The 23012-nt window shown below is 38.5% G+C and overlaps 1 protein-coding gene across 4 annotated transcripts in view; it reads right to left on the reverse strand.

Annotated features, from left to right (window-relative positions):
• Positions 1-1499: 1499 nt before the first annotated feature.
• The window catches only part of arid5b (AT-rich interaction domain 5B), a 356167-nt gene continuing 334654 nt past the window's right edge, over positions 1500-23012 (reverse strand). For all 4 annotated transcript variants that reach the window (XM_062975777.1, XM_062975778.1, XM_062975776.1 and 1 more), the window contains 2 exons: positions 16227-16425; positions 1500-9816 (listed from right to left, as the gene is read on the reverse strand). In XM_062975777.1, coding sequence (XP_062831847.1) covers positions 7660-9816; positions 16227-16425 — 2356 coding nt within the window. In that variant the 3' untranslated portion in view covers positions 1500-7659. The remainder of the gene's footprint in view (positions 9817-16226; positions 16426-23012) is intronic.

The raw sequence follows: 23012 nt of genomic DNA on the forward strand, positions 1-23012 counted from the left end.
AGGAAATCTAAAAACAAACGGTATACCCTCGCCTCTCACATGCATGTGCTTGCGTGAGAGTGTGTAGAGTGGAGAGGCATCCGATATATTGGTGTTAGCTTTCTTCTTTATATTGGTGTCAGCTCCTTTTGTTATATTGGTGGGTGGGATTTTAAAAAGATTCCCCCCACCTCAATTTTATTATATTGGTGGCAGTGGTGGGATAAAGATTCCTCCCTGCCGCCAATCTATTATACCCCCCCTCCAGGGTCCTGATCCCCAGGTTGAGAAACACTGCTTTAGGATGTGGTTACATGGCCACTTCCTACCAGATCAGATGCTTTATTCATCTATCCACCCATCATTCATCTAAGGATTTTTTCTTTCTTTAACATGAAGCAGCAACACAGGGTTTCTTTCCAGTGACTTTCCCACCAGGTCCTATTGGAGAGGAGACATCATAGGCTAGCTGTAGGAAGCCTTGGACTCTCCAGTTGCTATTGAAATACAAACTCCACCTGCTCTAGACAACATGGTTATGGATAGCGGGAGTTGTAAACTCACAACAGAGGAGATGGCCTATAAATGATTAAATTTGGGATCTTCTGGATGCAAATGTATGTCCTCTTCCACTGTGCTGACAAGACCACCTGTTACTGAATAACATTTCTGCTAGCCAGAAGAAAAAGCATAATGCCTGGTAGGAGCTAGATAAATTATGCAAAATAGCAAATATACATAATTGATTGTGCAGAATAAGCCATATTTGCATAAATTATGCAAGAAGTATAACTCCTCTTTTCTGCCCATATAAAATTTTCTTGGCCAAGAATGCTTTTCTTTCTAATACATGCACTCTGCAGATCCCATTTGAGAAGATAGCTATAAGCAAACTAGAACTGTAGAACTGCATTTCTTCCATCCTATGGTAGTTAAGGAGAGGTGGCTGTTCTCTAGAATACTGCTTCTTAAACTGTATGTCATAGCCCCAAATGGGGTCCCCTTGGCGGTCCCAAAAATTTGGCAACCATAAAAGTTTTCTGAATGTCACATAATGGCTGTTTTAGACATTTACACAAATCTGTTGTGCAATGTTTACAGTGGACTATGCAGAAGATACTTCAGCTGTACTTCATAAAAGAGGAAATCAGTCTGTTTTAGCAAGCCTTGCAAATGTAAATCTTTGATACTTATACCTATTTTATATATGTATATACCTGAGGTCGTGTAAAATTTCTCGAGACAAAAGGGGTCCTAATTAGAAAAAGTTTACGAAGCCCTGATCTAGAACAGGGTTGGCAAGTGTGACTCTCGAGATTTAAGATGAAAACTCCTGGCAACTTAGTCGGCACAGACAATGGTGAGAGATCATGGGAGTTGGAAGTCCAAAAAACATTTGGAGGACAACTGTTATGCTCCCTAGAGAATATGTTTCTGTAAGACTGAAAAACTTAATGCATCCATTAGTAATCCCTTGGAGGATAAAAGAACACTTTACAGATGTATGAAACACAAAAGGAGACAGATAGTAACATTTTTTATTAAATATTACAGTGGATCAAAAAGTACAAAATATCTTTTGCTTGCTATGTGATTGGGAAACTATTGGCACATAATACAGTATCAAAAGCAGTAATACGTACAATTTGGAAAACATACAAAAATTGAGTGTTTATAGTTGGCTCAGCTTTTCTTTCTTTCTGGTAGTGTTTAAACTTATTTAATGTGAAAGGTTACTCAATAACCCTTTTAACTTTCTTTTTTTAAAAATGGGAAACTATAATATTACTGGGCCACTTTGTTCTATATACAAATAGTCACCTTACGGAGCATATAACCTACAATAACTCGGATCACAAGAATGTTTACACTATTTACAACAAATGAAGGTTTGAAAGAAAGTATAAACAGCTAGTAGATTATGCTGCCTTTGTTAGATCATATTTAAAAACTATGGGGGAGAGGGAATACATGTAAAATATCAAATACATTTACAGCAAACACTGGTTAAGTGCTTATGACAATGGTTTCAATACTGCAAACCTCATGTCAGTGATTTCACCCCCACTGTAAGTGATACAAATTGTGAAATGGGGCCAGGTTTGACTATGCTCACTACTGCACAATCTGAGCAAGTGCAATAATAAATGAGTTTTTAAAAATCAGCTTCTTCCTTTAAAGGCACACACCACAAAAATGTTTCTGGCTTTCATTAGCCACAAAGCAGGATAGAATAGATTTGGAGAGTTCATGGACACTATTACCTAACAAAAATGAAATGAAATTTTGCTCCCTATTAGATGCCACAAAGAATTAGGATGGCCACAGCCTTCTTTGTGTTTGCTCCTTAGCCATTCCCAAGTAATTTCCATACTGGAGCTTTGAGAGTTGTTTTGGGAGACTTCAATTCCTAGAATTGCCATGCTGGGTCTCAGATTCTGGAAGGGCCCCTAAGTAGCTTCCTCTGTGTCTACTGATACAGTTGGGCTGGATTATTTGTTTACATACCAACCAGGAGACATCCACACTCCACAGGAGACTATTGCTGATGGCATGGGCAGATGTCTCTCTGAAGGATCACACAACCACACTATATTCTGGGTAATGTAAACTGTGGGGCAAAGACACAACCAACTATTCTGGCATTCTCTTGTTCACAAAGATGTGTGCTCAGCCCTCCACATTTGCTGGGGTTAGGACTGCAAGACCCACACAAGAGTCTGTGGACAACTTCTGCTGAAGGCTGATCATAGAATCAAGCTGGACGATCTACAAAGGCTTACGGAAGTGTTCTCTCTAGGAGTCTGTAGGTCCTCTAGCACAACTCTATGGCGGACATTAACCACAGTCATGCCTGAAGACCCTAGAGATTCCTAAAGGAAACATATTAATCAAATTAATTAATCAAGCTTGCAAATGTGAAGGGCCAGTGTACATACTACTCAGAGGGTTGTTAGAGAAATCATGGGAATGGCAACTGATGCATTACTCCAAAGACTGCATTGAACTGAGTCCAAAAAGCCACGGTTACATATGTGCCCTGCATGCTTGCTTAGAGATACATGTGGCAATTCAACAAGCTAGAAAAAAGTATTTGCTTTATTTTGGGCATTGATTACAATGGTGAACTCCTCTATTTCTTTTGATTATTAAAGGAAGGAAGCGGATGCAAAAGGCCTCACCCGAAATACTCTGCCCCCTCCCCCCAAATCCCAATAAAGTGAACAGTTTCTATCAAGACTTTATATGAAACATGTTTTTCTTTGTCTTTTGTAATCTCACTAGCCTTCAGAATCTTTAATAAATCCTGAACAGAGTGTGTTGGAATTACAACATTTCCTGGAACGGGCTCTTGGTAAATAGATTTATTACTCTGTTGCCAATTAGATTTCACTGTTTCCTTTACCAGCCGACCAATAACAATGGCTTGATTGCACAAAGAAAAACTTGTGCAATTTCATTTAATAATAAGGCCCCTTGAACTTAAACAAAGCAAACAAAGCCCCATTTAAGACACAGAAAGTAGTTATCTGCCAGTGGAAAATTTAATACTCAATAAAATTCATAGAATTTTTTTAAAAAGGTCTTTAAGCATTATTATTATCCCCCACACGCTCATGGATTATGCCCCTGTTGCCCTCATCTTGGACAGTGTATCTTGGGTTTTCTAAAAATAAACCCATTCTTCTACTGAACAAAGGAAGGGAGAAATTAATTAATCCTGATATTTCAGAATAATTTGATCTTTTTCAGAAAAAAAATGATACAATGCAGCTGAAATTGGAGATGTGCAGAAGACATACACGAGGTTAAGACTTAACAGATTATGGTTACCAGATCAAACATTCAAAGACAATACACCTTTTAAAAAAGAAAGGTGAGATTTGGAAAAGAACTGTGCAGAGCCCCATCCTTTCCATAGAAATGAGGAGAGAAGGGTGGGAGCTCACGGCTGAACCACTCTGAGCAAACCGGGGCTGCCTTTGCTTGCAGTAAATCACTTGATGAGGGCGAAGAAGAGGTTTTTATGAACCTGTGCTGTTCCAAAGCAAGGGGCAATCCTTCTAAAACAAGGAACATCCCCTATTATAAGAGGTACCAGGCAATCCTACATGCAGAGTATCCCAAACAAATGAGAGATCTTGGATTACAATACCAGTCATGCGATTGTGAAAATATTCATCGCAGGCCTGTATAATCCTGCCCAAGTCCCCTCCCTCCCCTCCCTCAATAATCATATTAGTCAGATTTAGTGCAATTTGACTAACAATGCCTTCTTTATGGCATTTGATAAACTATGATTGTTTTTTTTCCTTTCTTCTTTTCAATATTTGCAGCACAGCAAGAAAAAGAAAAGATTGCATTGGCACATTTCTATTCTAAATTCTACTAGCCTGCTTATGTATCACCGGTTCATATAATTTTATCACAAGGACATAAAAGCATTTAATTGAAGATAACATTGATCCTTAACAGTAGATGCGTATTAATCTGGTTTTCTCACCATTGTATATTAAATAGGTTACACTAGATATTGCAATTGGCTTCATATCACAGGAAATGTTAATATAGGATGTCTGGCATGCATGCACGGTGTTCTTTAAGTAGTTTCCACTTGTTTTCCTGTAGTTGCCATGATCCATTGAATTTGAATTGCAACTAGGATTGGTACTGATCATGGCCAATTTACACACTATAAAATGCTTCCAAGTTCAGCCTGTCTGCAAGAGCCATGGCCAAGAAGTGTCTAAAAAAATCCATACCCTTGTAGGTTGACTGGTTTCCCATGAAATTTTCATTTTAAACATGGAATCTTGTGATTGTCAAACATTGCTGCCTGTAGGGTTTTTATTTTGGGGAAGAAAGAAGCCCACAGAACTCTCTTTGCATCATATTTTTCTTATGCCAGCTCCTTAATGGCAATGGCACCAAAGAGGCAATGTCGCCCATGTACATTTGACTGCCTTTGGGGAAGTAAAAAATTTAAGGAGAGACTGGGATGGATCATATTGTTTCATACTACTAATTCCAGTCAGTGTAAACTGGCATTCTTTCCATGATTTGAACAGAACCAGGGATGTTGCATCTGAAAGCCAACTCATTTTAAGTGAGAAATGCCATTGTGATGGTGGATTATGTAAGAAGAATGTGAAACTGATGTTGAAACTGAGGGGTTGGGGGTAGGGGTGAGTTTTAATCTGGTCTTCAGCATTGCATCTGATTCAGAATATAACCTTCTGACACTTTCACACAGACAAATTTTATCACAAGACAAGAGTTGCTCAATACTCTTCTGCCTTTCTGCCCATGTGAACAGCAAGAGAGGGTTTATTTCCCCTTATTAGGCCTCCAGCCACCCACTCAAAGCTGGATGAAAAAGGCATTTTGAACCAGAATTTGTTGTTTTCAAAATCCAGTATGAGCTGATTTGATCCATGCTTCTAAGATAAATGTGCAAATTGGGACAAAATGGTTCTTTGGAATTCATGCATCTTCACATTTCATGATGCAATGTGTGAGGTTTCTTATTTTTTTAATTGTTTCATGTGACAAAACATTTATAATTTGAGAAAAATCACATTTAGGAATGTGCATTGCATTATAAAATGCATTCAAAAATGTAGTTAAATAAATTTTCGCATGGACCATTTATTGTTTGTTTGCATAAAAGCTGAAAGCAAATGGTTGTCTCGACCACCTTCTCCATCCATATGAGCAGCAGGAGATGCAGGCTGTCAGGCTTTCCTCCCTTTGAACATCAGGTGGTCACAAACAAGTCAAAACAAGAGCAAACTAGTTGCCTATTGAGGGTATTAAGTGGAGAATGCTACCTTGCTATTCACATGAGGGCAAACAGAGTGTCAAAAGTACCAATGCTTTGCCCATAACATGAGTGGAAAATAAGGAGAGATATTTTATCAAAACTTCTCCCTGCTTGTGCAGGAGAGAATCAATTGATGGAGCTGCATTTGTTGGCCCATCAAAGCCTTTCCTCGACTGAAAAGAAATTTGCCCTTACAAAATTATTTTCCAAACTTTCCTGCCACTGTCTGAGTCCTGAAATATTCTGAGCATTAGCCAAACATCACTCTTGAAGTGAGACTGGCTTTCGGCAGGAACACTCCACGGAGTCAATGACAAGATGCCTAGACCAAGCTTTGCTGTAAAAGTTGCAGCTTCCAACTGAACCAAGAAGTCAGGAGCCAAGTGCTTTGGCTTGTAGATTAAGCTGCTGTTCATGTTAATAGTAGCCTGCATGTGTTGTATAGTAATTTGCTGGATCACAGTGGGATGTTTGGCACTTTGCTGGACTTCAAGAAGGCAGTACAAACAATACACAGTCAAATTTGCTCAGACAATTAAAACTCCGTATTTTGCTCTTGGTTACAATCTCTTTCTTAGGAAAAGCATCCAACCCCCACAGATCCTTCTTTAGAAGCACAGATTTCAGGCCATCTTTTATGCCCCCCTCCCTAATTTTTATTCTAATGGTTGACATTCTTGAAATGGTTTCAAGCCCACAAGAAAGATCCTCTGGATTCAAATGTTATTGAATAACTTGTTGCCAGTGCAGTCCTGAGTATATTTCCCCTCTGGTATGCAGGACAATCTCACAGTCTAGATAAGGTTAAATACAGTCCTTAACAAACTTACAGACCATGATATGAGGAAAGCAAAATCTCAGAAGTCAGTAAAACTGTTTGAAAACCAATGTGGTGGGTGAAGCAATGCTCAGCACCTTTCAGGATCAGGTCACTGCAGAAGGAATTACACTTGGAACCGAATTGCACCATTGTATGATCTACAGTATGCTTCCAACATTGAGAAAGTTCATTGAAAATGTATATATTTTTTGTAAACAATGACATCCCTCCAAAAGTTGCTCTAAAATATAGGCCAAGGAAAAAGGAAATGGGGAAAATGCAATTTTTGAAAGCCCTCAATTGCCAGAGCTTTTTTTACCAAAAAAAGCTGCAGGTAAAAATAAACTATTTAATTTAAAAACCAAACAAAAACAGAGTAACAAGAATAGCTGGAAACAAGAATCTACATCAATTATACAAGTGACGTTGACACTGGCATTTCTTTTGTTTTTGAAATAGATATGTACAATCTAGTTTAACAGTGTTTACTTTTTCTGTTCTGATAGTGTTAAGTTGAATATTGACACATTTTACTGTACATTGCATTGATTTGAACTCTGAAAAGCCAGGAACCCAATTGGTACCCGAAGAGACAACACCCATAGATCGTATGTGTTTCCTACCTTCTCTGTCATCAGACCTGCCTCTTTTTTTTTATTGAAATGCTCCAAAGCCCACACTCTTGGACAGGGGAAGGGACAAAAAGAAAAAGAAAAAAAATATTTTTCTCCAAGATCAGGAATGTACCACCTGGTCTGCTCTCACATTCATTTTGAGCAAGATACAGATCCTTTTGAACCTTCTTGTGCATGGGAAAACACCACAGAAGGAGCAGACATGAGAGTCAGAGGAGAAAAGCGAAGCCCAACTAAACCACAGTCTTGTCTTAATCAAAACTGAAGCATTCCACAATGAGGGACAAAACCGCTCGCTAGTTAACACAAATATTGATATTTTTGTTGGTTTTGTTTTAAATCTCGCAAGACATCACAGGCTAAAGGAATGTAGTTTGTTTGTTGTGTTTGAAAGGAAGGATTTACAGTTTTGTGCTTGGATGTACAGAAGATAGCTGAGAAGGCGGGAATGCAGCCTGAGGATTGATAGCAGCCAAAGGATAAATGTTGCTGTGCAAAAGGTCACCGTACGAATTTCCTACAGGTGTTGTTGCAGCTAAATGCCTGTAAAGCTGCTGCGAATTTCCAGGGGATGTAAGGAACTGTCTTTGCACCATGAATGAATGGAGAGCCAAAGGCTGCATTAGCGGTGAAAGCACTGTCTGATTTTTCAAGTAATGCAGAGGGTGAGAGTAACCAGCTTGAATGCGGCTGCTCAGGCCACTGCACAAAGTCCCTGGGTACAAGCCAGTAAAGATAGGGCTTGAAAGAGGGAATTTGTGGCCTTCCAACATCCCACTGGGAGGTAGGCCATGTACAGACTTGCTGCCCTCAGCCTCTTGCTCAAGACCCTTGTCTTTCATGGGGGTGTCCTTTGGTACGCAGAGGGGTGAGACAGCTCGGACCTTCTTCTCTGAAACAGCTTTGTCCAAATCCTCTATGCTACGCTTCAGAGGCCGAGCTGACCCAATGGTTTGAGCATTGGATTTGTGGCTTAGGATCGGATGGACCATGCCTTCCATCCTCCTCAAATTTGGTGGCTTCGCAGACCTGACAAGTGGCTCGCCGTGCTTCTTGGAGGATACAGTCATTGGAGAAACCCGACAGGCTTTGGGGTTACAGTCTATGCTCAGAGGATGGCTGCTCAAGGCTTGGAACTGGGATATGCTTTTGCTCTCCTGTTGTCCCAATGAAGCGTGCAAAAGGGAGGATCCCAGAGCTTTCGCAGTCTGTTTGTGGGTATTTTTTGGAAGACTCAAATCTGTTGGCTGATCATCTGATGAGGCTTCCATGGGGCTCTTTTTCTCATGTTGGTGCAAAGGGGGGTGATAGGCTAAGCTACGTTTGTCTTGGTGCCTGTGCTGAGGGAACATGGAAATGTTTTCCGTGTCTCTATACATGTCACGAGGGAGATATTTTGATGTGTGTTCATTATTAAGATGGTGTTCAGTGTGCCTGTAAAGGCTGTGCAGGTGAGGAGATGAGTAAAAATCAGCCAAGAAGCTGGGCATATGGGAGTGGTGCAAGGCCCTTTTTTCATTCATTCTGTCTTTCATGTCCTGGATTTCTGACTTGAGTGCATAGGATTCAGCCAGTGTGCTCAGGTGCTGCTTGGAAAAGTCACAACATTCAGGATCTGTTTTCTTTAGTAGTGATTCGTGCCTGTATGTTTCACTAGCAGACTTCCTTTCCTCCAGATTCTTGGGTTTAAAACTCTGTACATGTTGGATCACAGAGGGTCTGCTCACTGCTGCACTGTCCATCAAAGGGGCATGAGAAGCTTGGGCCATGTTTGACAGTAAATCTTCCTTGCCACTCAGTTTCTTCTTGCTGATTAAAGGTGGGGGTGAACCATAAGGATAACTGCAGGAGAGGTTTGCCCCACTGACTTGTGACAGAAGTTTCTTCTTTGCCAACGGTGACATAATGCCCGGGTTGCCTTTGGAGTAGAGGAGTGGTGTGTAACCAAAATTAGGATCACCACTGAGGGAACCTGGTGGTTCTCTCTCTGTTGAATTCACTCTGTCAAACATGTCAAAATTCTGTACTACAAGGACTTTGGGATTCTGTTTCAGTGCATTGTGTATGTCTTCATTTCCTAGCTGGTCTACTTTAACCGTGCAGTTGGCAATGTAATCTGCCATCTCTGGAAGTTTATCATCTTCCATCTCATTTTGACTTGGCAGTGGTAGATGGATGGTGGGGAAGTTACTAAATGGAGTTTCTTGGGTGTCGCTTTCTAAATTGTCAGCAAAACAAGGTGCTCGTTGTTCCTGATTTAGCTCTTCTTGATCTTCTGATGGACTGGGGAGTTTCCTGGCTGTAGAGTCCAATATGATGTCCTCTTCTGCAAGCACTGAAGTGCTCGAAAAAGACTCCTCAGATAGCATCTCCTCTTTGGCCTCCTCATAACTGGAGTCAATTTCCTTCAAATCAGCCATTTCCAAAGATGTCCCAATTGCATCTGTTGGGGAAATCTGTAGCCTTTCTACAGACATCTTCATTTCTTCTGCTGCTGTTAATTCAGATAGGTTTTTCTGATCTGGGCATTCTTGATCCTTCTCTTGTTCTGACGGAACCTAATAAAACATATCAACAAACAACTGTGAGACAACTCTGTAACATGAAAGACAAACAAACAAGCAAATTCCCTTTACCCTATCACAAAAGGAGATAGCAGTGTGTCTTAGGAACAAATATGCCAGGCACAGTGTTGAAATTCAATGTCTTAACAGTGACATTCCAATTTAGGTACTGTCACAAACTCTGGAAATAGAAAAAAACATATACTTATTTAATACCACAGTATGTCATCATTAAAGAAAATATACTATCAGGATGCATGAAAGAGGTTCTGATGATATGCTGACAAGGCAGCATTTATGTTGGGGTCATATTTTAATGAAGGGGAAAATGCCTGTGCTCACAACACAACCTAGAAAGATATATAAAATATTTTCTATATATAATACAAGCAAGCTGTTGACTTGATGTCTTTTCCCCTTTCTTTACATGTAATCTTCTGGCAGTACTAAAATCAATACATACAAAATTAAAAATCCCTATTAAAATATTTAAAAATTATTTCAGAGGGATAGAGGAGAGAGGCAATGGTTGAAGCATCATTCATGTGTTTGGAACAATCAGTGTTGCAGTTCAGCAGAGGCCTCTTAATTTAGAGATTAAAATAAAGTTGTCACCATGCAGCAAAAGCATTTCTGTCCTCTTCCAGATATAGTCTTCCTAAATTTTATCCAATGAGGTTGGATTTCTTTACGCTCCCTTATTAATAAACCTTGTGGACTCAGTTCTGGCTATTCATTCCATTATGTAGACAAATGAACTGTAACCTGGGAGGTCACTAGAGTGCTCCATCTGTGATACAGCTGACTGACATCCCTTTTCAAAATTACTGTTATTCTCCTTTGGCACAGCTCTTAATAGAAAGCAGTCATAAAGCAGCCATGTTGCCTCAGTTCTCCTATTATTGCTGTTATTCCATCCCACTCCAGACCTTCCTTCCTTCCTTCTTTTCTTTTCTTCTCTTTTCTTCTTTTCTTTTCTTTCTTTCTTTTTTCTAGAGGAGGCATCAGGAAAGTTATTATCTAAACACTGCATTAGAAGGTGTTGTGTGAGAGATGGATATAAGGCAGCCAATGAATCACAATCTTCTACAAGATTTATGTCTTTGCAGCTGCTTTTAAATTTTCCCGTGTGTTAGGTTTTTCTATTTCCTATTAGTTAAAGTGTCCGTTACTCATTGTGACTGCTTCCATATATTTCCCCCCACAAAGAAACTTACACTAAAATATGTCTTTTGCAGTCCAAATACCATCATTAGCCTCTTTGCAAAAAATTCTATCGCTGGCCTCCAGAGCTTATACAATTACAGGAAAATACCAGACAGATGAGCAAAGCAGACCAAGAAAAACTCATATTTAATAACTAGATGCCCTGCTTTCTCTTTTCTTCCTGTTTGGAACCATTATGATTGAAGTCTTCAGATATGTTACAGAAGGGGTAGGAATGACAATATTTCATTTTATACTCAAAGTCATAACAACAAAACAGAATCAAGTGTAGCGCAAAAAAAGAAAGAACTGCAACCAATTAACCGTCAGTTCACATAATCATTTTTGAGTGAACAGAAGAATCATTACAAGAACAGCTTTCCTTCTCAATGTTTAAATGGAAAATACAAGTTGCTCAGTCTTTAAAAACCAATTTAGAATATATATTTCTTAAAATACAGGAAGCAGAAATCATACCATTGGGAGCATACTTCTGTGAGACAATTTGACCTAAGCACGTTCCCCATGTTCACAAGAGCAGAAAGTCCAGCACAGATTGAAAAAGTTACTTTTCAACTAGAATGTGTAAACCTCCCCAGCTAGTATAACAGAATAAATAATACCTTCAATGCATAAACTGCAGAAGAAATGCACCTTTCAATAACTATGGTAATTATTATTATATGAAAATATGCACAACAGTAAGCTATTAAATGAATACAGTTCAATGTCAAGTGGCTATGCTGGTGTGGGATTCTGGGAGTTGTTGTCCAAAAAAAAACTTTCTTCCCACGCTCTTAATAATAAAGAGAGATGTGCGGTTATTTTAGCAGGCATAATGGCAACCTTCTATTTTTTTTATTCAATTTATATCACACTTTCCTCCCAAGTTGGAATTCAATGCATAGGATGGGATTCAAGTTGCGGGGCTGCAATGTTAGTAGCCCTACGCATTTGTGGGTTTGACATTTGCAAATGGGATTATTCACAAATTCTATTAAAATATTATCTCCAGGAATTTCTAAGTCCTCCTGTGCACTCTATTGTCAACACCTGGCAGATGGCACTACCTGGAGGAATCTTCCACCTTGTGTGACTGTGGAACTGAACAAACAACTCCTCATATGTATGCTTGCCCACAATGCCCTGCCTCATGCATGGAGGAGGAGTTGTTTAAAGCTACGGACAATGAGATTGCTGTTGCCCGCTTTTGGTCCAAAACTATTTAACTGTTTATGATTCCTTTATTTTATCACTTTTAAACTTATTTATTATGCAATGCTTTTGACACGAAATAAATAAATAAACCTGGCAGATGTTAAAAATAAAGTCATACTAGAGCAGTGGTTCTCAACCTGGGGTCCCCAGATGTTTTTGGCCTACAACTGCCAGAAATCTCAGCCAGTTTACCAGCTGTTAGGACATCTGGGGACCCCAGGTTGAGAACCACTAGAGATTCCTAGAGAGATGCTGTCTCAGGTTTTCTTTCGTTTTTTTAAAAAAGCAGTATTTTTTATTTATGACTTTTCACTTTCACAAGGGTCTTGTGCTCTTAGATAATATGGAGGTAAATCTATTTATCAGACTGCTTGAATTTTACATCCCCAGAGATGAGACTACATTTCCCACCATCCCAATTAGCTGAGCCAGTATTTGGGAATAACACATGCAAACCTACAGTTGGTTTAAAACTGTTTTCCTTACTAATCATGCTACACATTTTAAAACGTTAATGATCAATAAGTTGGTTAATCAGTTTACTATAGATCTACATTAATGTGTTAAGAAAAACACACACTTCCCTTTGTCTTTAGCTGATTCATGCCCTTGTGAAGACTAATAGAGGCATTGTGAAAGCGATGTCTTTAATCAGGTGACAGCCTTAGCAAATAGTCATGAGAATTTTGACCTTCTTATTCAACTGTATAGTATGACCGCTCTATCCACAGGGGTAGGTCTTCTGTTATGTGGAAAACAGAAATAGTGGACATAACCCCACAATCCCCTAGAGAACCTAGAAAATTTCTGAGGGGGACGGGACATATTTTGTTGCATGCAGGTGGGGAAACTGTGGGTACTGATTTTGTATTTCCTTGGGAGAACAATATCAGAACTGGAAGGAATTCCATGGTTTGTAAAATTAACCTGCAACAGGATCACTTTGGCCCCATCTACACTGTTCATTTAATGCAGTTCGAAGCTGACTTCAAACTGCAGCAGCCAGACAATGATCTCCCACAAAATAAAGTTCTTAATGTGAAACGGGTGTTCTGTGGTTTGTGTAATCACCATCTAGACCTCAAGTGGTTCCAGCATTTCCTATGTAATGATTTGCACAGCGAAACTAGTTCTTCAATACTGGTTTGAAACTACATTATATGGTCAGTATAGATGGGGTCTTAGTCTTCAATGACTTGATCCTTGGGTTACTGTTATTGGAAAACGTCACTACAATGATGGTACTGTGCTGGCAGCTGAATAGGTGCTCAAGGAATAATAGGCTATATAGCAGAGTTGCTGGTGAGGCGTCTTGACTTTATCTCAGTGGTTCCCAACCAGTGTGCCGCGGCCCAACAGTGGGCCGCAAGAACCTCCTTCCTCTTTATTTATTTATTTAATTACTGCTCCTTTCCGCAGAGCTAACCAGCCCCACAGAGCTGACCAGCTGATGTGGTCTACCCAATGCAATTTATGAATCAGCACCCCAAATAATCAAACTGAATCTAAAGTTGACCAAAAACTGATTCTTGAACAATTTTGATACTGATGTTGGAGAGTGGCCCCGGGTCAAGTGGTCCCTGGTTAAAAAAAGTTGGGAACCACTGCTTCAAATGAATCACAAAAACAAAACAAGATAAAACATGGCCCCCACAAGTTGTTGTTGTTGTTATTTGTATTATCATCCCACTTCTCCCTACAGATCACGGCATGGAAAAACAATAAATAATATTCTGAGCTCACAAATCTCTTTCAGCAGGTCACTGAAATTTCTTTAGACATCCATCCCGTTTTCTTTAGTTAACCATTTTTCCTTTCTCAATAGAACTGTTTGAAATTGTGCCCTCAATATCTCACTTTAAAGAAACTCACATCCATCATGAACTCCCTTCTCTTTTAGTATTTCTGACCTGATCACATCCAGTATTACCAAAACCAGCTTTGCTAGGTCTCATTGATTGCCCTAGTAGTTGCGCACAAAAAACCTTTCTTGAATTATGCTTCTCTTTTATAGAACCCTTTCTAGCTCAAAATATGTAGTTCTTCTCTCTTCTTGGTTGACCAGGCCCTGCAACTGCACGGATCTGGTGTATAATGTGATCATTTTCCATAACTACCTGCAGCTATATTAATACATCTATATAAACATAGGGTCAATTTTTGTAGGAACCCTAGTCACCCAGTTCACTCGCATATCTTATAATGTCATTTGAAAAATTAAGATTTGACCAAAACTATCCTTTAGGCATGCGGATTTCATTTTCAAAACTGAAAAGCAAAATGCAAACTTAACATCTATTTGTACAAGATTGATAAAGATATAGATAGAGGACTATGGGAGTATTGATTCAGATGTGCTTGAAAGCACTGAAAAGTTATTGATCAATTGAAAGCATTGAAAAGTTATTGATCAATTTGTGAGAATTCAGTATTAAAAAAGATTCCCATTACAATCTGTCGGGGGGGGGGGGGGGGGAAGAAAAGGAATGCACTACTATGTTCTCATAGGAAGCTCACATAATTGCATTCTATGTTATGCACTTTCTATTGTCATCTAAGAACTTGACCTATGGCTCACATAAAAAAACAACTGCACTTTAAGACGCAGGAAATTTGAGATACAGAACAACAAAAGCAAAGACGTTCAAAGTTTGGACTGACACTCCATTGCTAGCTTGATATGCCACGCTTAGCTATTGCAGCACATATGGTATGTAACATAACTTGCTGATCCAACCCCCTGCAATAAATAACAAGGCACAAAGAGATGAAGGAGGAACGGAATGCAAGTCTCAACTTTGAATTCCCTTGCTTTTGGCAATTTCTATTGCAATCTTTCAGTTACTTAAACCAATATGCATGCCCCTTTTATGTATATTTTAATTAAGAACTGCATATTTTCAAATTGTGTTTTGATTTACAATAAAAATGAAAAATGGTTGGGAAACCTGAAATTATCAGTTGCAAAACCCAAGTAGAATATATATTCTACATCTGCGTCCTCTTTTCGAATGGATCCTACCAAAGTACACTTTTTGATGCAATTGTCCCTTATTCATAACTACCCGCTACATCCCACATTTCAGTTCTAGCAGTACTTTCTCATAACTCATACTTTACAAGTCAATGGCTTGACAATGCTCTCATTTCCTCAGCTGTTTCAATATTATACTATATAGTAGCTTTATGGTACTGCTCCTACAAGGCAAAATTGCCATCTAAAAGGTCTTGAGAACTGGATTACAAAACAGTGTAGACTCATATAATACAATTCAAATCAGATAATGTGGATGATCTACTTTGATAATCTGGATTATATAGCATCATAAATCTCTTGTAAATCTATCCACCCCAGGTTTTTATAGAATGGGTCCAGAACTATTCAAGTGTTTTAAAACTGATATTACTATGGTGTGAATACACCCAAACACATTTTTCAAAAGCGTAACATGTATTTGTATATTAACATTCAAGTTTTGCAAGGATAGACATTTTCTCAGTGTGTCATTTTTGTGTGCACATGTACCTTCTTCAGATCGCTATTAGGCCAACCCCATAGAGTTTTCTTAGGCAAAGAATATTCCTCTCTAGATTTGTCTCTTCCTCTGAAATACAGCCTACAGAATGTAGTATTCATGGTGGTCTCCTACCCAAACACTAACCAGAGCTGATACTGCTTAGCTTTCAAGTTCAGGCAGGATCTGGTGCCTTTAGGATGTTTAGACAATATCATTTACAATGGCAACACACACATCAGCTTTTTTGTACACCTAGCTTTTCTCAGCTTTTTTGTACACCTAGCTTTTTAGATCAGTAAAAGAAACGTGGGGACTTGATCTGAAAGGAAAAGGAAAGTGTTTTTAGACCAATCCTGGCTCAAAAACCAGTTTCTGGGCTGTATGTGATCAGAGCATCATTATATAATCCAAAACATCAATGATAAAGAGAATGGGGAGAAGAAAAGGAAAGATGAAACCAACCTCAGATGCACCCAGGGCTTTTTGCACATTGTCTTTTTCTTTCTTGCTTTTTTGGTTTTCATTTTTGATGCGTTTTGTTCCAGACAATTTTATCTTATTTTCCCCCTCCTGAGCGACATTATCTTGCTTTCGAGGTTTCACAGGAGGCAGTGGCTTATCTTCCTCTCCTTTAATAAATCTTTCATATGGCAGGATTAATCTAAAGAACAAAATAATTGATCAGTTCTAGAAGTTTTCACACACACACACAAACAAATGGAATAGATTATAAGAAATGTTATCAACAATGATTTTTTTCTTTCTGGGAAATTAAGGAAGACTCTTGGAGGGGACATTTCATGGATTTTTCTTCTTCTTTCTGTAGGAAAATAACTTTAAAAGGAAACTTTGTGCCTAATCAAATAACTTTAATTATTGAACTTTATCTTCTGAAGTGTACAAAAGTGCTTTGGAAAAAAATAGCAAAAATAAAAGTAATAATCAGTACTTCAATCAACTACTTTTATTTCCACAATGCGGCTCCTGATCCAAAAAGGTGAAGGTGGAATCATGAATGTTATTAAGTGGGATAGATTGCATTACAATCTAAGTTCCAAAGTCAGTGATTAAAGTTTTTAATGCATACAACATGATTAATAGATGACTCATGGGCAGAAAAATGCAAGTCTGGATTTTAAAAATATGAACTTTAATATGGTAAACACATATTTCAAATGGCTCTGTGAAGAACATGTACTTTGCCTTTTGAACAGCCTTAATCTGTTCAACTATCTGACTGCCCTAATTGTTGCTTAATCCATGAGCTCAAGATACAAAACCCTTTTGTTCAGATACAGATCTGTTGTTGTTTTTGTTGTTATTCCCGAATTAGCTCAGAGGCATGCCGTTTTGATTTAGATTTTGAACACCAGTTTGGCTACGAGAGAGAGCTGGGATTAGCTTGCTCACGATGATAGCATTTCACATTTTAATAAAACACAACATAAATTATGTTCAAGTATAAACCTAATTTATGCCATATTAGAAACAAAATTCATTAACTGAGCATGCTCTGACATGGGTATGCGCAGAGAGGCGTGAATAATACTTTCGAGCCCTGGGTTTGGCAGCCATCCAGTAATGAAGCTAAGCAATGCCCATGGGGAATATTGGTCTTCAGATCCCATTACAAACTGAGTTTAAACATGTTACAGCTGCTAAAACCAAAAAAAACCTCTCTCTCTCTCTCTCCATGCAGGCTTAACAAAATAACATGGAGTTTGCCAAATACTTGCTTCCCACTGTAACATTACAGTTAATGTTTATGTAATAACGGAGAGGCATAACAAGGCTGAATAAAGCAGGGAGGGGGAGGAATATAGTCTTGTTCATACTTGAGGCTGCTCAATTTCATCTGCAACAAGTACAAAATTTCATCGGTTACAAGCAGCAAATATTTTAGGTGCCCTCAAACATCTCCCTCTGCGTGGGACTTTTAAGGAGAGGAGGCGAGAGCTGGGTTTCATCCAGGGCAATATTTATCTCTTTCCTGCCATGTGTTAAATATTTAAAGAACCAGATTTAACCAAAATACATTTTTGTGGCAATAATTGTTAGCACTGCAGAAAGGATTGTTTGACTTTGTTTGGTTGCCATGAGAACAGGCAGCCTGTCTGAAATCTACATATTCAGTCAGCAAATGTTTCAAAAGAAACTCGCGGCTTTAAATTAGAGGACGATACTAAACCACCACTAGCCCTTTTAATAAAATATTCTGTGTGATTACCCTCATGGTAAAATCAGGAAAGGGAACAAGGCCAGGACTGACAAGATTAATCACCGTTACCATTCTTTCCTGAGAAACCTTTTTACGACAATTTTCAGTTCTGACCACTAAAAAAAAAAAGGGGGGGGAACGTTTTCCGTTGGCATTGTTTGTGGTCATATGCACCCCTAAAAGTCATTAGCTCCACAGATAATTAGGAAACATTTTAGTTGATTTTTCACTGAGCTCAGCAGTTGGCAGAGGGTCAGCCGCAAAATACATTTTGCACAACTGGCCAAAGGCCTGAAGCCAACAGCAGGAAATCGGGAATTAAATGTTTCTTGTATCCAGAGAGAGGCATGACTAAGGTAAAAATTTAATCAAAACACAAGGATAGCTTCCAGTGCCGTGGCTTCTCTCCCTTCTACATAAATGCCAACACAGTGCTATTTCTCTACCACGGCAAGGTCATTGCTATTTTTTAAAAGAAGAAAGTTCAAAGGAAAGCATATGTGAATATAACACCACGAAGCTTAGAGGATTAAAACGAAGCCTAACATGAACAATATCGCAACACGACAGTCAGGTTTGCATTTGCTCGAATTTTCACCGAGTGCGGATTGGTTTCTCTGCCATTCAAATGCCTTGTCACGGTACAACCCAATTACCCACAGGACGTGATCTTATCGTTTGATTATTAAAAGCTGTTAGAGTACAAGAGTAATAAAGCTTATGGAACATTCAGTTAATGTACTATTAAAACATCAGACACACACAGTGTATGTAGCCAAGTGTAAGTCAATATTGCTCAAGACAGGAAGAATGAATGTCACACTCTGTTTTAAAAATACCTCTCCTGAATGTAATGCACCTGAAATCAGGAGCCTGAGATTTGTGTGTGTGTGTGTTAAATAGCTGTCACTCAGCAGAGGATTTAAATCTACATCTCTGTAGATTAAAATGGGGGCATTTCATTTAAATTTACAAAAAGTGAAAATTCACTTTTCTCTCTCCCCAAGAAGGCAAAGGTGGGGAGAAGGGACCTATTGTGTCTGAAGGAAGAATTTGGGAATGGAGAACAGGACACATTCATGTGAGTGCAACCATCGTCTCTGATGTTTTTACACTGCCATAAAAACAATGTCTACAAATAATAATAATAATAATAATAATAATAATAATAATAATAATAATAATAATTCGGGACTTCCGAATCCAGACTGACAAAGTTCTGGAACACAACACACCAGACATCACAAATGTGGAAAAGAAAAACATTTGGATTATTGATGTCGCCATTCCAGGTGACAGTTGCATTGACGAAAAACAACAGGAAAAACTCAGCCGCTATCAGGACCTCAAGATTGAACTTCAAAGACTCTGGTAGAAACCAGTACAGGTCGTCCCGGTGGTGATAGGCACACTGAGTGCCATGCCAAAAGATCTCAGCCGGCATTTGGAAACAATAGACATTGACAAAATTCCGATCTGCCAACTGTAAAAGGCCACCCTACTGGGATCTGCGCGCATCATCCGAAAATACATCACACAGTCCTAGACACTTGGGAAGTGTTTGACTTGTGATTTTGTGATACAAATCTAGCATATCTATCTTGTTTGCTGTGTCATACAATGTCGTTGTGTCAATAATAATAATAATAATAATAATAATAATAATAATAATAATTGTATTCTTATATCCCGCCTCATCTCCCCGAAGGGACTTGGGGCGGCTGATATGCGGACCAAGCCCAGAATACAACATAAAATATAACAGCAAAATGCATTTAAAACATATAAACATATAAAACATTTCAAAGAAGGATCTCTGTCTGCACAGTGATCCCAATCTGAATCCTGACAAGGAGGATGGGTATAGACATAATGTAAGAGAGGGGCAGGAGGACCACTGCATCTACTCTCCAATAACTTGGGAGTTTTGAGGAGGGGCACCTTTATTATAAGCACAATTCAAACCTTTAGAATAACAAAATACATTATTTATAGGGTAATTAACATAATGAGAATGTATAAACAGTTCTGAATTAAACGATAATCCTTCTGCAGGCAACATATTCTTGAACAGTACAGAGTATTTTTTTCCCTTCCCCTTCCACAGAATAATACAAGAATAGCATTTTCTAGAACAGAAACAGGAGGGAAGTATTTGCTGTCAACTGGGCTTCCGATTAAATCCAACGACTATGAAAAGCAAGATTATCTCTTTTCAAATTACAAAAAAAGAGAAAACTTTTAATTCAGCACAAATTGGATGAACTAATCACTGCTGCATTAATCTGGAAGCAGTACAAAGAGAGATATTACATGTAATAGCAACTATCCCTCCCCCCCCCCCCCGGATTCTTTGGGTGGGGGAATATTTTGTATGCTTATGCGTTGAGTGAAATAATAGTGCTTGCTTTTCTATGCTTTGGTTTTCCGCATCCTCTGATGTAATGAAAAATTCAATGTACTTCTCTGCAGCTGGAGTCAGAGGTCATCAAATCTATTATAGTAATGTAAGTAATCTGGTTTTCCTCCAGCCTTTTAAAAACGAAGGGAGGGGGGCATGGAACCATGGAGGAATATAGCTTTATATTTACAAATTCTAAAATCCTCTGGGGACTTTGTCTCATCTCCAACAAAAGGCAGAAATTTCACATTACAAAAATGCATTTCACAGCATGTCAAACATGTCTTCATCATTAGTATTTTATAAAAGGCATTAGGAGAGAGAGAAAACACACAACCCTTTATCCTTCATTAGCCAACATTCTTCCTCTATATGCCATGGGAAAATGTATCTCATTTTTTAGAAGTGATAACTACCAGTTTCTCATACACTTATTAATGCTTATGCCAAATAATTAGTCTTTTAAGACATACTCTTGTTTCACAGGAAATGGTAGAATACATCTATTTATAGTAAAAAAAAAATGAAAGGAGTAAGAAGAATGACTCTAGGGGAAAATGCATGGAAGGAAATGAAATCAGAAGTCAAGAAGCCAATGCCATCTTTTAACTCCTCACTGTGGCCTAATTCTCACATAAAGGAAATGAGCACTTATCACTCAACAATGGCTCCACCCTTTGCCTTTTCAACAAAGTATAAATGCAGAAAACTTACAGAAAAATCAAGAACACATTGAAAGAATATAAGGTGGAATCATAGCTGCATGTTTGAGCCCCATGCTTGGCATGCAGAGAGTTCTGGGTTTCAATCCTTAGTAGTTCAAAGGATCAGGGTGACAAGTGGTGGGCAGTATTGTCCTCAGTAAGATAAGGAGAAGCTTCCTATGTTCTTGTGAGCAACACTGATTTCATTTGAGGCTCATTAGTGCCCTGCCCTTGTGATAGGAAGCTTCTCCTCCATGATTTCCATTGGCATAGCAGTGTGCGGTGAGCTATGCTGAATCACGCCTTCTAGGGTAAGTGAGAGAACAAGCAATTTGTCTGCACATGAGATGTCTTTTTCTGGTTGGTGGGGTGGTAGCTATGAATGTTCTCCCTGATGGATGGTTGAAACTAACAATTCTAGAGTGGATAAAGTCTACTTTTTTGGACTAGAAGTCCCACATTTCCCCATTCGGTATGCACAATGATTATACCAATAGAGTTTGACCTCTTTTCAAATCTTAATATTTGTTCCAACCACTGACCTAAAAGTGAATCACTATTAAGACATATTATCTTCACAGAACTACATGAGCTCAAGGGAAGTGCCATTCCACTCCAGTAATAGTGTTCCTACTATTTATAGCTTGTAACCTGTATCAGATCAACACACATTGCAGCCATGTGCCATAACATCAAAAATAGGTACTCACAGAGATACATGAATGCCTATGACCTATTTTCATTACAATATATGAATGGTTGTGATATTAAATTCTTCCAATGCACTCCAAACCCCTTGGCATTCAACCAAGTTAAGCATTTTAAGTTCCATTAATTTCAAATGAGAGAATTAATCATATTCTTTCCCTTCCCACTGAAATCAGTGTGACTTTATTTTCATGTACCTTCAATGCAGTGGGTTATGTATAGATATACTGCTCCAGTCCACCACCTATGCACACTAGCTTTAAGTGTGAGGTATTTATATATGTTTAATCTAATGGATGTAGCCCAAGTAACACTCAACTCATACCTCTCTGTTTTCTCAGTAAGGTCATTGTACTTTGAGCATACATATATGTATAGGACAATTCGGAAGAAAGAGGTATGCACATTATGTCCTGTATGTTATACACATCATGCCTGAGATAGGATATGGGCGGATATGCACGGACATATGTAGGCTAGTGTTTCAGCACTTTACTTTTGTTGTATTACAACCAGTTGTATAAGCAAAGTGAAGGATGTCCTATCTTCTTTTGTTAATATAGCTGCAGCTGTAGAAGTTAAACATTATCCAGCAAATATTGTCTTTGTAGAAAGTTTTTCCAACTTACTCGGACATTTGGCACTTGCTCCCAAAAAAGACCATCAAATTTAATTTTCCGAAACAGTTCTGCATTATAGTGCAGCTATATAAATACACATCTCATGTGCAAGAAAATCAAAGTTCAAATCTAACATTGCTGACAAGAAATCAACCAGGGTTCTGTTTGTTCCCAAACAATACTAACTAATTCCTTGTAGAAAGTGCTCCTTATTCTTTTGGTCAATAGCTTGTAGAGCAATGTGGCAGCTACCTCTCAGGCCATATAAAATTCAAATTATCTGCTTTGAACTGGATGATATGGCAGTGTAGATAATGATAATGTGGATTATGCAGATAATGTGGATTATCTGCTTTGATAGTCTGGATTATATGGCAGTGTAGAAGGGGCCTCATGATACTAATAGCTAAGAAGGCCTATATGCAATTGATAGTTAGCTGGATTTAAAACCATTTAGGTATTAGGAATGCTGAATTGATAATTAATTGGATAGTCCCGATCAATCTGAGTTTGTAGTGAAAAGAAAGACAAACTTAGTTTCATGCAGAACATTATTAAAATATTGTGTAAATTGACTTCAAGATATGCACATAATGT

This window comes from Anolis carolinensis, chromosome 3 (assembly GCF_035594765.1).
Source record: "Anolis carolinensis isolate JA03-04 chromosome 3, rAnoCar3.1.pri, whole genome shotgun sequence".
Lineage (NCBI taxonomy): Eukaryota > Metazoa > Chordata > Lepidosauria > Squamata > Dactyloidae > Anolis > Anolis carolinensis.